This window comes from Mus caroli, chromosome 5 (assembly GCF_900094665.2).
Source record: "Mus caroli chromosome 5, CAROLI_EIJ_v1.1, whole genome shotgun sequence".
In the NCBI taxonomy this organism is placed as follows: Eukaryota; Metazoa; Chordata; class Mammalia; order Rodentia; family Muridae; genus Mus; species Mus caroli.
The window spans coordinates 67,304,489-67,321,365 of record NC_034574.1 but is presented as its reverse complement, the minus strand read 5'-3'; the positions used below and the strand labels follow the sequence as shown (position 1 = coordinate 67,321,365).

General features: G+C 41.2%; 1 protein-coding gene across 1 annotated transcript in view; it reads left to right on the top strand.

The window, feature by feature from the left end:
• Positions 1-16,877, top strand: part of Scfd2 (sec1 family domain containing 2) — a 322,071-nt gene that overhangs the window by 132,193 nt on the left and 173,001 nt on the right. The window contains exon 5 of the mRNA XM_021162778.1: positions 2,733-2,982. Within this exon, the coding sequence (XP_021018437.1) occupies positions 2,733-2,982 (250 nt within the window). The remainder of the gene's footprint in view (positions 1-2,732; positions 2,983-16,877) is intronic.

Below are 16,877 nucleotides of genomic sequence, written 5' to 3'. Positions count from 1 at the left end.
CCCTCCTTCTTCCCTTTCCCTCCCCCTCTCCCTCCCTCCTTCTTCCCCTTCCCTTCCTCCTTCCCCTCCTCCTCTCCTCTCTTCTCCCTCCCCTTTCCCCATCTCTTCCTTCTTCCTCTCTCCTTCCCCCTCCTCTTCCTCCTCTCATCCTCTCCCACCTCCTTTGTTCCTCCCCCTCCCCTTCCCCTCTTCTTCCTCTTCCACCTCTTCTTCCTTGCATGCCTTTTAGGCACTATAAGATTTTCCAGTTCTCCTGTATTTTCTTTCTGTATCCTAGATATCAGCCATCTCTAGGGATCTCTGTTTTGTTTTTTGTTTGTTTCTTTGTTTTGTTTTGTTTTGTTTTAACTAAAGAAAGATGTCAGAGATTAGGATCTGGGTGTGTTTATTGTCATTGAGGTGTCATGGTTTTTAGATCATCTCGGGGTCTCATTGTTTCTGGATGTTTCTGCCTAACTATGATAAAGCTACTTTTTTTTGTTTGTTTGTTTAAACAGTGTATATTTTTCTGAGTAGGTAACAATAAGAGTAAGGCTTGCTGCCTTCTGCGTCCTCTAGTCAGAGCATATCATCTGAACATGAAGGTTTCCTAAGATGCTAGGGAACTATATAAAGGGACAGTCAGAATTGGAATTAGGTTTTCACATTGGGGTATTTTTGTTTTCCCGTAATTCTCACATTTTTGTAACTGTCCACTGTTCTTGGCTTTGTGTCAAAGTCAACTATTGACTTCTAGCGATGATCGAAGCATATTTTGAATATAATTTCATTGGTACATGCAATGCAAGTTGTGTTTGTGTCTCTAGTGAGATATTTCTCTCTCTAGCATGTATCACAGGCCAGAGACTTAGAAATACAGGCCCGAGGAGCAGGTGCCGGCAAGTGCTTTTTGACAAATGAGTCTCTTGCCTGATCCCTTTTAGACTCTTTTACAAAGCTTCCTGCGCTGAGGGAAAAGGCATAGGCTCCTCCAGGGTAGGCATGTTGTATGTTTAGCTGATTATTAGGAACTAGAATTGAGTGAGGATGCCCCCCCCCATCTGCTTATCATCCAAGAAGCTGGTGCTTTGGGGGTGACCCTCCTTGAGTGGATGTGATGCCAAGAGCTCTTTTGGGGTGGCTATTTCATTGTATTAGCCTTCAGCTGTTCGCTTCATTCTGGCGAAAGGAAGCACCTCTACAGCATTGGCGGTCCCCGTGTCTCCTTGCTAACATGGCTTCTGCCAAGTGAAAGAGTGAGTAGCCACGCACTCCAGCATGTGTGCTTCCTGAAGTTCCGCCTCCCCATCCATTTCCCTTCCTGCTTCCCTGCTACAGGCACTTCCCTTCTTGGCTAAGCACCACAGCATTTACATCCTCAGCTTTTCAGTCCTGTTTCCCCTACCACATGAGCTATGAGAGCAGAGAATTTGTCCACCCTACTTCCCAGGCCTAGAATCATGGAACACAGTAGGTGTTCAGGGAATTCTTGTAAATGGATAATATAAGTTTCAAGTTCAGATAACTTGCCTTTAATTAGAATATGAGTACCAGTGTCTTTTTACCTAAAACTGCAAGATTTGTGCTGCTGATGTGTGCAGTTTTTAGTATACTCTAGTCCCTGGTCACTCCTAGTGAGGCAGTGCTCTTACCACATGGAAAAAATCCTGAAATTCTCTTCAGAGTGTCACTTAATAAGTTGGCGGGAGAACTAGCACCATTGTTGTCGTGATGATGATGATGATGATGATTTGATGTGGTATACTGGAGAGATAGCTCACTGTTTAGAGTACTGACTGCTCTTCCAGAGGAAGATTCCTGGCACCCACATGGAGGCTTACAACTTTCTATCATTCCAGTCCCTGGAGATCAAAAGCCCTCTTCCAGCCTCTGTATGCACATGGCTCACAGACATGTAACAAAACACCTGTAGACATAGAATAAATGAAGAAAAATTTAGAATTGTAAATTTAAAAATTGAGGTGAATTACCTTCAAATTCACCAAAGGAAATCTCACAGCCATCCTAGTGAAGTTCCAAGTTAAGCCATTAGTCTACTTGCCAGGTTTAGCAGGAAATGGCCTTTATGCTAGAAAATTTCCTGACCAATGTTTGCCAATATAGCACACATCAAAAGGGAGAGCCTGAGAGACAATGATTCCTTCAGAGGAGCACCCGTGCTCATTTGAATATGTAGATTATGTTAAAGGGGCATTACCCTTCATTACGTTCATTTGAGTATAGAGATTCTGTTAAAAGAACATAAGCATTCGTTTGAATAGATAATTTGCCCGTTTTGTTTTCTTTTAAATGGTATTATTTTACTTTTTTGTTTAAGATTTCAAGTTTTCAAGGTGCTTACAATTTTTTTTTTACAGAACTGGAAAAGTTCTGTAACTAAGAGGGGGCTTGCCTGTGCTAGGTCAGCATTCTGCCTCTGTGCTACAGCCCAGCTGTTGAACCCCTTGCATTTTATTAAAATAAAAAATTACAATCTTGTTTGTTCAAATCACAATAAGATCTTTATCAAAGGTCTTGAAGCCTTACCTGCCATTTTATAAAATGGGTTTTTCAGAAGCAAAGGTCTAATGCCAGACTTCTTACAGCATCCTGTCCAGGATTGATAAACACGGAAGTCAAAGAGTGTGGCCAGCAAGTCCATAAAGATTTTGCAAGCCACCTTGGCACTAGTGTCCATCCCAAGCTATGACCTTGTGGGCTGACAGATCTTCCTATCCTTGCTTCCATTTCAGAGCCTTGGGGATTCAACCATGGCTGGTGTGCTAAACCAGCTGCTGCCGATGATTAAGTCCTCAAGCCAGAGAACCAGTGACGACCTCAACCCTGAGGAACTGCTGATCCTGCTTATATACATTTACTCTGTCCCTGGTGACGTCACTCTGGACAGAGACCTGGGAGAAGTGGAAGAAAAGGTGAAGAAAGCATTGGCCCATGTCCTCTCTGAGGAGTCTGAGTTGTCCCCTTTGCTGCAGAAAATCACAGGTGAGTGTGGAACAAACCCTGCAGATACATGGGGCTCTGTCAGCCACCTGCAGGACCTGCCTGCCTTTCCCATAGGTTCCTTTTCTAGAAGCTGTAATGGATGGTCTGCTAAGTGCTTATCAGATTCATAGCTGGTGTCAAAGCCTTGGTCAAATAGCAAAATATTCAGAGAAAAAATTATCTTGTAATGTCTTAACACAATGTCACAAGATTAGAACTGGTCATTTTTTAGGAATTTAATATTTCGAGACTGTTATTCTTCATTTGAATTATACTTAATTAGTACTATCCAAAATGACATTGTAGCATCCCAGTAGAGTAGGCTGTGCTAGTTTGGGGGAATCTACAACTGTCTGAAACTGTAATGATTCACCTCCAGTAAGAGCTGTGTTCTCTCCCTCATGAAAGGATCCGCATGTAGTCTGTTAACTCATTGTCAATAATTTACATTTGTGTGAAGCTAATTGCTCTAAGTCATGGCTAGAAGTTATTGAAGCCTACACATAAAGCACAAGCACTTTTAAAGCAGTCCAAGTTTATTTTCATTCATTCATGTGTGTGTGTGTGTGTGTTTGTGTGAGAGAGAGAGAGGGAGAGGGAGAGGGAGAGGGAGAGAGAGAGAGAGAGAGAGAGAGAGAAAGCATGTTTAGGTGTAAGGTGTATGTAGACATCCCTGGTCAGGTAAGCTTAAGTGAGGCAGGATATACATCCTCTTGACCCCTGTGGCTCTCGTAGGGAGTATGGGGACTTCTCTGATCCAGGCCATGGTGTTGGAGATCTTAGTGTCCCATGCATGTGAGCTTTATTTTGTGCCTCCTTCTGACCTTTCCTGTAGCGGTTGTGGAGACTAAACCCTGATGAGATAGAGACCTCATTCAGTCTCCACAGACAGGAAGCGTCTCCTTGCCTAGCATGCAACCTGTTTGCCAGCTTATAATCCACTTAAGTAAAACTTGTGGAATCTTTTGCCATTTTGTTAAGTACAGCACTATATGCCATTACGTGTGTTTATTTCGCTGGAAATAAATATTGACTTAGAATGGTTTAATACGGTTTATACAATGCTTAGAACAGAGCTTTGATTTAAAGTAAAATTGGATGCTAGGAGAGCTTCATTGGAAATTATGTTTAAATGAGCAGTTCCCCAGACAGACAGCAAGGCTAGTGTGTGTGTTTGGTTATGGGTGTTAGGGTAGGCTTTATAACATCTGGATGGTGAGAGCCTATTGCTGGAACTGAAGTAATACTCTAGGAATCCTGTCTTGCACTCTCAAGGTGCTCATTCACCCGCACTTCCTTTTTTATTAGTTTCTTTGCACTTGCTCAGGATATTGCCTTTTTGTGCTTTGAAAACACTTCTGTGAAATCATGTTGGTATAGAAAAAAGTTGTTAGCTCAAAATTTAAAAATCAAAACATAAAAAATTGTGGAATTTCTATGTTTTGCCCAAACTTTTTTTTTTTTTTACCAACATTAACCTTTAACCAGTATTGATTATTTAGTAGAAGTGGCACTGAGGGTGTTACTTTGGCATATGTCAACTCATCACTGAAAAGCATAAACACACAATTACACACAAACACAGTACAAGTAACACACAGATTTTCTCTCTCTCCCCGCTTCTCTTTTCTTCTCCCTCTCTCCCTCTCAGTTTCCGTAGCCATTCAGAGGACTATATTATAGTCTTCAAGATAGATTTGTAGTTGATTAGTATGGACATATCTTTATTAACTATGTTAAAAACTCAAATTCCCTAAAAGAAGGGTTTATATTTTCAGATGCAGCTAAGGAAAATGTGTCATTTATATATCAGGGTGAAAACTTAATCACATAGTGTTTGGGTAGTGGTGATTTGCCTCTGTAAGGAGGCGCTACTTCAGCCTGTATCTACAGAATGAATTAGTTTTCAAATATACTTAGTGTCTTGTAACAAGGCCACTGGCTTTCACAGGGAAAGTCTGTTCTTCATTCTGTGTTTATGTTACTCCAATAGATAGTCTTAGCTTTTTTTTTTTTTTTTGCCAGCAGAATTTATTTGATTCCTGGTGCATATTCTATGGTTATTCAAATATTTTTTAAAATAACTTTGAAAATAAGTAACTGACAAGAAATTTGCATCAACTGCTTTACCGTCATATCTATTGTCAGGGTAACAAAGTGACTGTCCCCACTTCTCTGTTAAGGACTTCACCAAGCTGCCTTCTCTCAATTGCTAATTGGCAGAACTAGCACTGACTCTAGGTTCTATGGATATGAAGCCCATGTCTTTAGACGTGAGATGCAAAACCTGCTTCAGGCAACGTACCTGCTGCCTGCTGTAGCTTAGACTTGCTCGCCCACAGTCTTCATGCCGTGTGTGCCGAGCCATTCCATCACTCCGTATCTGGAGAAAAAATTCATCTTGTGCTTAGTATTTAGCCAGTGCCCTTGCTTTTATCTCCTTATATCACCATGTTGTAGCATGTTTGCCATACCCTCCTATTTTCCAAGTGCATCCTCTTTTCTCTGCATGGTAATAAATTAAAATACTATTATAGCCATAGAAGTCTACTGGTTTCCTGTCTTTTGGAAGCAAGAGTAACGAACTTTAATTCTCTTTATTTCATTAATATCTCTTGACAGTAATTGGCCATGTTTATAATATGTATATTTTTTAATCTATTCATTATGTACTTTTTTTGTGACAGTTTCTTTTATGTACCTCTATTCCTTTGTATAGGAAAGATAATAAGAACCTGTGATTGATAAAACAAAACAAAAGCTGAACGTATTGGTCAGTGGCAGCACACTATTTTCTTCTTAATCTGCTCTCCGTTTAATAGATACGTCCCCGGGACGGCTCCAGAGAGACGGGCAGATCCTTTCTATCTGTGCATAATAACTCGAATTGGCTTTTGAGTGTTGGGGGTTGGGAGCTGTGAGTTAAAAACTGGCTCGGCCCGGCCTGCTCATGCTGGTGGTGTTATGCTTCCTCCGTCCTGCTAAGTTCAAAGAGAGTCTGAGTTTCTGTCTCCTTCAGTGTTTGCCTGCCAGCCACAAGAAAAATAAAGGAAAGCCATTTGAACCGTCTTCAGAGGATGAAACCTAATGCAGCTCTTGAGCTGATGCTTGGGATGCCATCCTACAGAGAGCTGTCCTGGAGAAAGCAGGGGGTTTAAGTGCAGAAACCGATGGTTTACAAGCTCCGGCCCTGCCGTGTCCTTGCAGTGTGGGGTGTGAGTGAGCTGGGGGCTCCCTGTCCTTGGGCCTTGACACTAAACAGCACTGCCTTTGTTGCTCACCTGGGAATTTGCTGAGCGTGAAATGACATTCTTTATGATAGTCATTTCATACTCATATGTCATACTCATATGAATGTCATACTTTCACTTATTTTCCTGCAAATTAACATATTGGATTTTAATACATAAAACTAATTTGAATAAACTCCATGATTAGGCAGTTTTCATTACTGCTCATCCAGTTCTTTCCCCTGGGTATTTATGGTGCCTTAAATGCAAGGTCATAAGGTCTGTTTAGTTCAGTTTACTGCAAAGTTCGAGAATGCATAATTCAGAGCATGTCAAAGTTCTGTGGTTCAAGCTTCAGGCACAGTGAAGCTGTCGAAACAGTAATGTACAGTTAAACGCATTTCACTCCCTTGTGATAATATGAGATTATGGTTGGCGTCATTGCCTCAGTTTGCTGCACTGGGAGAATTTAACAAAGGCAGGTTTTCTTTTCTCTGAGATTACGGGTGTCCTCCTTGAGTGTCCTGAAGCTGCAGTTGGATCATTGTAGTCTTGAGATAGGAGCATCCCCAGAGACAGGCTGTCTAAGGTTTAGAGGACAAGGGAGGGAAGACAGGAAAGGGCATGTAGTGGGCGAGTCTCTGTCTCCGCCATCACTTCTATCAGGGAAACAGTTTTCTTAAAAGCTTCTTCAACCAAAAACATCGAAGTTTTCCCTTAGAAGAAATGTGGGGATGGACAGTGGGTAGAAACTTGCATTTGCCACAGCTATCACTGTAGACAGGCCTGGCAGGAAATTCTAAAGCAAGATGATGTACTTTAAGGTAAAGTAATAACCTTAATGACCCTGCTTTATTCTTAGGATATTCAAATTGTTTTTTATTGCAAATCTAAAATAATATATATTGTCATGTGCTGGCAGGATTGGGCTCATATCCTATTTTAATTTATAACATTGATTGAGCACATTATTTAGCATTATTCTAAGTTCTCTAAGCATAGAAGTCCTAGGGCAGCAGAAGCATTAAGGCTATGTTGAGGCTCCGAACACAGAACTTGGTACAAGGATGCTTGCGTTCTGATTCTTAATACTTGTGGGCCTAAAGTGAATAATTTAACCTTACAGATTCTCAGTCTCTTCGTAAGTAATCAGAACCCATGCACTGAAATGGTTAAAGTGCCTGACGTAGAGCCTAATAGAAAATGTGTCATCATCACTGTGTATGAATAATGAATTCCATTGCTGATTTGAGTCTGACCAAATAGGATTCCTTATGGATGGAACTCGGGCATGATACCAGACAATGATACCAGCAGTATGAGGCCTGATAATCCTAGGTAGTACAATTATAATGTTATATAGGCTCAGGTATATCTCTCTGGGATAGCAAAGGATACATAGGGAAGAGTCTGTAAACTTGCATGTCTAATAAACATACCCTAGGCATTTCAGCTCCAGTGAAGTACACCCACAATGCTAACTTCTCTTTGTTAATTTATTCACAAACACACTACCAGTTTTTGAAACATGTTTTGGGACAGAAGACAAATTATATCTAAAACAAAACCAATAGAGCTTCAGGTTTCACTGTGTTTTCAGTGTCAGCAGCAATTGCTGTGGAGGTGAGAATGTGAGCGTCCTCCCTAGGCGTATGTCTTGGAACCCTTAGTCCCCAGCTGGTAGTCCCCAGTTGTCTGGGGAGTTTGTAAAGGTGTGGCCTTGCTGGAGGAAGTTTATGGCTAGGGATGGCCTTTGAGGTTTCAAAACCTTATGGGCGTGCTCAGCATTCTGTCCTATCTGTCATGCCTACCTTCTGCCCTGGCTTCCAGCTAATGATAATAGACTTTTATACCTCTGGAACTTTAAATCCAAACAAACTCTCTCTTCTATAAATACTTTGGTGGTCTACCACAGCAATGGAAACGTAACTAAGAGAGTTGCTTTCACCAGTCCATCCGCACACACTCTTGGGAGGCTTGGGGGTTGCCTAGCTTTTTGTGCCCAGGGTTCAGAAGGCGCAGTGTCTATCACTATGCTTTGGGAGTCTTGTCAGTGGGTCCCTGCAGAAACACAGAACTTGCAGCTCAGGCTCACCAGATAGAGCACTTCAGGAATCATCTAGAAATAGTGCTACTCCTTGCATATGAACACATCAGTATTTTTAGGTCTACTGTGATTTTTTTAAACCTTTTCCTCAGGTTTGTGGAAGAATATTCTTACAAAACCTGAAGCATTTTCAAACCAAGAAAAATAAAAACGAAAAATAAAAGAAGAGGGAATATGAGTTTCTCCTTTGAGATTTCTTTTACTATCACATCTGTATCCTTTCTTCATCTCATAGTTTTCTCTTAGTAATACATTAAATTTTAGATGATGCATTTCTGTATATTTCTGTCCCTATGGATACTACTCCAGTTTTAAAAAACACTGTAAGACTTAAACAATCTTCCCCTTGAGCATTTCTTTCTGGCTTGGTAATAACAAAGGGTTGCTATGGTAACCCTAAGATTGATTCTGTAAGTCCAGCATCATCCAGTGCATCACCCATACTTAAGTAAGAATGTTAGCTCATTAGAGTAGATGACAGTGTACCAAGCCAGGACCACAGAGTCAACACTCGAAGGAACTCACCAGGATTAATAGAAAAATCTGTGCAAGGGTTAATCTTATCTATTGGTTCTAAACTGTGGAATCTCGTGTATTCCAACATGCAGGTATCAGACATTTCTGATAAGGACTGTGCTTTTCTTTTTTGTGTGTCAGACTTCTTGTGGCAAGCCAGCAGAATGTTGCAGGGAGCTGTATCGAGCTGTTTTCTTCAGCGCTTTGTAACCCCACTGCTCTACCTTGGTCTTTACTTCCCTTGATTTCTAAGATTTCTGCTGCAAATTCTGATGAAGAACATATGTCTGCCCCCAGATCACTCCCCCGAGAAATGTTGGAACTGTTACATTTGGTTTTACTATCCAACATATTAAAACAGTTAACCACAAGCACATATTACTAAATAGCCATATCAAGTGAAGTTTAAAATGTTTACTACATATTTAGAATACATCACAAGCTGTGCAGAAAGAACTCGGAGCTGCCTATTGAGGCAACGCAGCCTCACTGATGCAAGGGATCCCCACACATTACCTTTGCAAGTGCTTCACTTTTCCCTGACACATCCTATAACGCGTCCATTATTAATTATAACACTAGCACAGATCTTCTTATGCTGATACTTAAATGTGTATAAATGTATGGAGCATCTTGTCTATGTCACTAATGTTTATATCTGCACACATTACAACCTGTAGTGTGTCATACACTAAGATATGACATTTCAGTTCACCATGGACAGCTATGAGGCAGTGGGCCCACAAAGGTCTACATGTTCACTATGTTTCTTGATTGCAGCAAGAGGCCATATAGACTGATTAATGTATGCCATCTAGATTAGTGTAATCAACTCTGGTGTTCACATTACACTGTAATCACTTGATGATGTGTTTCTCAGAACACACACCCATTGTTAGCTAGCAAATGACTATAATTATATATATGTTTTGACAAGTAAGAGGATTTTTAAACTAGGTTTTATTAGCAATAGACACAGTATAAATTTCCCAATAAAGAAAACAATGTGTGACATAAAAGGATAGTTGTTTTAAAAACAATGCTCTGGTTGTATCCAGGTGTGGCCAGAAGTAGCACAATGGGGAGGAAACCTGCTTCCTCAACATGCCCATTGAATACAACCTGAATTCCTCCAATGCAGTGGTTCTCAGCCTTCCTAATGCTGAGACCCTTTAATACAGTTCCTCATGTTGTGGTGACCCAAGCCATAAAATTATTTTGTTGCTACTTTATAACTTATTTTGCTGCTGTTATGAATGGTAATATAAATATCGGATATGCAGCTTATCTGATGTGTGAACTTCAAAGGGGTCATGAGAAAGACTGCTTTAATGTCATAAAATAGCATCAAAGCAGGTATTGATTGAAATTATTTCTAAAACTAATTCCAGGCATAGTGGCACAGGATCCTGATTCCAGCACTCAGTGGGCCGAGACAGGAAAATCATGAGTATAAGGCTAGCCTGGGCTACATAGTGAGTTCCAGGCCTAGGCTATGGAATGAGTCTCTATTTCAAACAGAAAAAAAGAGGAGGAAGAGGAAAAAGAGAAGGAGAAGAAGGAACAAGAGGAGGGACAAAAGACTAAAGCTATTTCTCCTTATAATTGCCCCTCCACAATCAATTAGCTATAATAATTGTGATGGTTTTATATTATTTATAATTCTTTGAATATAAGCTTTTGGAGGGCAAGGATTGTCATTTGGATAAAATAAAATACTTACATTTTCTTAATATGATTTATAATTGGACTTTTCTTGAATACAAAAGTGATATTAATTTTGCTCCCTAATAATCACAATAGAACTTAAAATTACTTGTAAACTTACTGTCTAGAGAAAATATCCTAACATTTTGATAAGCATTAGTACAAAATCAATCAGTAAATAGATATCTGATAAATCCCTAGTGACAGTGTTAGGCAAGATTTGGTTTTACATACTTTGGAGTTGGCCTATTGTAGTCATAGTGCCTAGAATAAAATCACAGGTGTATAGCATCATAAGTGTATTAAAAGTAATCTTTTTTTTTTTTTTTTTTTTTAGATTTATTTATTTATTATATGTAAGTACACTGTAGCTGTCTTCAGACACTCCAGAAGAGGGCACCAGATCTCGTTACGGATGGTTGTGAGCCACCATGTGGTTGCTGGGATTTGAACTCTGGACCTTCGGAAGAGCAGTCGGGTGCTCTTACCCACTGAGCCATCTCACCAGCCCAAAAGTAATCTTGAGTGATGTTGTGAAGGAAGATCTTGAAAATATTAGTGCCTTAATATTTATGTCCTCAGTTCTAGGAGGCAATACTCCTTCAGAGAAAAGCTGCTCTTGATTAGTGAGTAAGGAGGACCCTCTAGCCCCCTAAAGAGATTATTAGGATCCTGATAGTGAAGAAAAACATTGGGGTAAAAACATTTTAGCCTAAAATTGTGGCAAAGAGGGAACTCACTATGTAGCCCAGGCTAGCCTTAAACTCATGTTTTTCCTGTCTCAGCCTGCTGAGTGCTGGGATCAGGAGCCTGTGCCACCATGCTTGGCATTAGTTTTAGGAATTATTTCAATCAATACCTGCTTTGATGCTGTTTAATAAGCTAGGTGGACAGATGATTGATAGATAGATAGATAGATAGATATGCCAAGATAGATGGATGGATCGATGGGTGGGTGGGTGGATAAGAAAGGGATATAACACACTCTATGCTGAGACTCATTTGATGATGGGAAAATGAAAGACTAACATGTTGGACACCAAAAAGGGCGTGTGTGTGTGTGTGTAAGCACAGTGATACTGTGTTTTGAAACATAACTATAAATGTAAGCAGAAATATAATTTTTATAGAGGCTGACTTTGTCTGTCTACGTGTGTTGCCTGTTTATTTTGTCCTTGGCACCTGGACTGAATTGGTCCCAAGTGGGGTGGTGATTTTCATGTATAAAATGAAGCCCCCTCCCCGTTTTTTATTCCTTTTATTTTTAAAGCAAAACACATGGCTGCACCTCTTCTTCAGGCTCTTGATTTGTTGCCAAGCTGACAGAGAGCCAACTGGAACAGGAAACTGATATGGAGCAGTGCTCATTAGCAATTTACATTTTCTAATGCAACAAGAGTTTGTGTGTTAGGTTTTAGAAGCTGAGGTTTTATCCAAACCATTCACTGAAATGAGTGGACACTTCATTTTTTACCTGTGTCGTGCTGGTAAAGACAAATAGTTTAATCTGAACAACTCTTTTCATATAGCGGTGTAGGATTTGAGAGTCCTTCCCCATTAAATGTGTTTGGATACTTTTTTGGCTGGGAATGCATCTCGTTTTTATGAGTGTGGAAACCAAACACTGGACTAACTACAGTTACAGCTGCTGGTTCCATCCCCTCCTTGGTTTGTCAGAAGTGAAGTAGCATGCTTGTTCATAATTAATAAATGCAGAGTGCTTTACATCGTGTTCCCAGAAACTGGTCTCCATATAGTGTGTAATTGTATTTTTAATAATTTTTAGAATTAATTTCTGTCCTGCCAGCACCTTTTTAACTTTTCTTGTTACTCATCTCACGCCTCTCAGAGAGAACTCAGAAAGCAGACACAGAGCATCTCTGTAACTGGGGGCTTGGGGAGTTAGCACACGCCTCTTGATTATTTCAAGTTGTTCTCCTAGGGAACAGGAATCCAGACAAGAATGACATCATCCTTGCCAAGCACAGGCTTCGTTAGAAACAGGCATTTGTAATGGCTTTTGACTAGGGGTGGTTATAGCATTTCAGAGGGGTGGGATTGCCAGGTGCCAGGCTGGAGGTATGGGAGCTGTTAGGAGTCTGGACAGCCATCCTCAGCCTCCAGCAGAACAAAAGCCATCTGGGGCTGTGTGTGTCCCAGGTTTTTGGGTGGTGCACATGCAACGGAACTAGCACTAGCCCACTCTTAGCTATCCTTATTGTTATTATCTTGTCAGTTCTTGCTTGAGCCAAATCATGCCCAAATTATTTTTTCACAGATTTAACATGTGAAAAAAATCAGGAAAATATTTCTGAGAATGAAAGTATCTGTATAGGCTTCCCTACCCTCACCCAGGGTGGGCACCAAGCTTAGGACCTTGATTGTGCTAGTCAACATTCCTCTACTGAGTTATATACCCAGCACCATATTTGGGGGTTTTGGTTGACTCTTGTTTTTCTATTTGACAGTGGAAAAAAATCAACATTTTTCCTAAAATAATAGAACAGCAAAAGGACTGAAAAAAAAATTTGGGTCGTTATTCTCCAGGGTAGGGAGGAGCCTCAAACAGTTTCTAACTAGTGTGCCACACCCATGGCTCCCTCTATGTCTGGACTCCATGGCACACCCCTTGGTCCTGGGCCTTGCAGAGCTGTGCAGTATCATTTTCCATGATCACCTCCCTCTGGGGCCCTTTTCTTCTTTCATTCTCTGTGTTTCTACCACAGGCCATGTGCTTACTTAAATGTGTTATACTCCCTTTATACCAGAGGCTCTCTAACTACTTTCCCAGGGCAGTACAGTTAACCCCTTTAGAGCTCATTCCAAGCCACAGAGCCTGAGGTCCACCTTCCTCAATCCTCCAGATTACCTCAGTGCACCCCATCTGACTGTGGGTTTTAATGCAAGCATAGTTTATTATATAGCTGTGTAATAATTTCAGTAGTATCTGGCATTCACTTCTAGGCCATAAACTGTGGGTTCTGCAAATCCCTGTACCTCAAGTGCAAATCTTATCTGCAGGCACATAATAGGCTCTTGTTCATGTTAACTGAATGATGAAAAACTAACAAAGAAGGAAGCTGTGATTCTGTCTCAAAGTTTCCTGTAACTTTGCAAAAGGACAAATGTGGGGCAAGTTCAGGAGTCTCTGATTTGGATGACAGGATGGAGTCCAAAGAATAGTTAGAGAATCAGAGGGAACAGGAGTCGTGACATATCATTGGTGAGAAATATTGTTAGGACAACATTCTGTGCAGTGAGAACAGATAATAGCAACTGTAAGTGCAAATCCTGCTTTGCATTTTACTGTTTTCACACAACCAAACTGTTTAGATTCTGGGGACTTTGGGTTCAGTTAGCTGTGGCTTCCCTCAGGTCTGATTTTTTCTCATCTTTCTTGCCTTGCTGTCTGCGGTGGTTTGAATAGGTTTGGCTCCTTGTTGGAGTGGGTGTTTGAGGGAGTGTGTAACTGGGGAGTGGGTAGGGGCTTTGAGGTCTTCTAGTTCAAGCTCTGCTCAATGTGTCATCAGAGCCTCCTCCTGGCTGCCTGCAAAAGACAGTCCCTATTTAGTTTGCTCTACTTAGTGTTTGTGAGAACTTTGGATCCAAAACCAACTTGAAAAACAGTCTTCATCTGAATAACTAGCTAACTAGATTGGTTGGTTTTAGTTTTCTCTTTGAAAAAAATATAAAGAATTCATTCAAGGAACTGTTGGGACTGAGTGGAGGCTGCTCCTTAGGGACCTATAGTCCTCCAAATCTGTCCCTTGCTTCATTGTGTAATATTACCTACAGCCACCAATGCCATGGTGTGTGCTGTACTCTGCACTGTCACTGCCGTGCTCATGATTACCTCCCCGGCAGTGGCAGGAACAAGCCATTGGGAATCTATTCGGAAATGGCTCCCTCGGTCTGTCACATCATGGCAAACTTGAGAAGGCACTCGAAACCTCCACAGGCACAAGTGTCCTCAGAGATCCAAAAATGCATCACACATAGAATGCAGCACATGAGCCACTTGTTAACTGTGATTCTGCCCCTGGGATCCTGAGAGCTAGGGGACCTGGGGTCTTTGGCTTGGTTGGAAGAGGACATGAAGAGATAGCTTAGGAATATTAATTACATCCTTAAATGCCTGCAGATTTTGGATGGAGACCAGCAATTTTCTATTTGCAGAAAACCTAGGCTTCTATTTTTTTTGTTAAAGGTTACCTTGGCTACTGTCTTGTCAAGCTATTTTGAGAGTACTGAACTTTGATGACCTTATGAATTTCAACACACTTTCTTTTCATTCCAGAAAATGTCCTCTTGAGTTCAGTCAAGCCAGACTATCTCTAACCTAGCACTCTTTCTCCCATGTAGGCTATGTCTAAATTAACAAGGAGCACCAATTTTGTTAACACCAGGCTCTGCCCTTCCAGACAAAGTACAAGTTAGCCATCCTTTTACCACTCTGTCTTAGGAGTGAATGCCCAAATCACCTGGTGTGGCTTTGCATACTGGTTATGCTGTCAGTAGTCCTGAGCGACTTATGCAACCTTTTTGTGTTAGTTTTCTGAACTAGGAGTGCCCGAATCATGACATCAACAAGATGTAGTATGTGGGTGTCTCCCATCAAATGACAGCTTATGCTCTAGTGAAGTAGTGATTACAGTACTGATGTCTGCCTGCAGTTATAGACATGCAGTCACTAAGCTCATTTTTGAGAATTGGTTTTGTTTCTCTTTTCCCTAGCTTTATTGGGGTATAGTTGGCAAACAAAAGAAATGTAAATAAAAGTATATGTATTTCAGTTCTCTTTTCTTTAAATGCACGTATTGCTTTAAGAATTGCTAATTTCTTCTTGTCATCAACTTATGAAAAGAGGCTGCTTGAGGGGCAGTGATTTCTTCCTGCTGTCATTCATCTTCTTTAACAATCCAGTGCTCTCTTACCCATGACTGCTGAAGGAAAAAGACACTGGCTTCTCCAGCTCTTTCTAGGAAGAGGCTGGCTGGGGAATGCAGTTGGAGGTCACTGCTCAGCAGTGCAGGGTTCTGGATTTCCTCTGTGTGACTGGACTATTACAGTGTATACTTTCCCAGAAGATTACTGTGTCTCCACAGGTTCTAATAAGAAGGCATGCTTCATAACCTTGACTTTTCCAAACATGGGCAGTCCTGCAACTGAACCATGCATGCTCACCTTGAGGAATCTGGGACGTTTTCATAACCATCCAACCTTAGGGCTTGTTTTTTGTGCTGGATTTCTTATACCTGCCCCTTCTCAGTCTTGACTGGAGATGTGCATGGCGATGTAAGGCAAACATTTAAGTCAGATTGGACCCTTCTCAGTTTCCCCAGGACTCATACTGGATGCCTCCCATGAAACAGTCACTTCACTCAAGAGTTAGGCATGCTATCCATCATGTCTTTGTACCCCTTCCATCATGGGTACCACTAAAACACTAGTTTTCCAAGAAGAAATGCAACGTGGGGTTTAAAGGTAGAAGAGAGTATCAGGGAGGAACTCTGCTGGTGGCCCAATTGAGTCTATCCGTCTCCAGTCGGCCTGTTGTGGCTAGCTCTGAGCTCTCAGTTACATCGTTGGTCATGTATGTGAGGATGCCCTATCGTCAGTGAGTGGTGGGAGGAGCATGTTCCACCTGATCATGGCCATTAGCATACTGCTGTCTGCTGGAGCTCTTAGTGTGCCTTGTTCTACATGGAACCCGCAAGAATAGTCTGATCTATGTTCCCAAAGCTCTTTGTAAGCACCTTTTCCCTGATAGCAATATTTCACTTCAAATTGTATTGATCACTGTAGCCTCTTGATCTAGTCAATAACTACTTATATGTAGCATGAAATATTAAAACAAAACAAAACAAAACAAAACAAAACAAAACAAAACAAAAAACCCACAAATCTATGTTAGCACCGGCTAGGTACTGGCCTGTGGCCTCGGTCTGTTTTCAAGCCAGCAGACAGACAAAGACCACATTATTCCTTTTAGCCAGGGCCTGTCTCACCCAGGCTGGCCCTGCCTCTCCAAAGCCACTCTCTCCACCTGGCTCACTAAGTTCCCACTGCTGCCATGCCAGCCCTGCGCTTCCGAATCCCTGTGGCTGGCTGGGGTGCACTCTTGCACACTCATGCTCTGCCGCCATTACCTTTCTCTCTGGAACCCAGTTTTGAGTCAGTGCGTGAAGGAAGACACCACAGAATCTTAGTTTAGAATCACAGATGACACAATAGCTGGGTGCAGAATCTAGCATCCTAATTTTATAAACTATGTTAGATATCACTTTTTGCAGATGATATGATAGTATATCTAAGTGACCCTAAAAATTCCACCA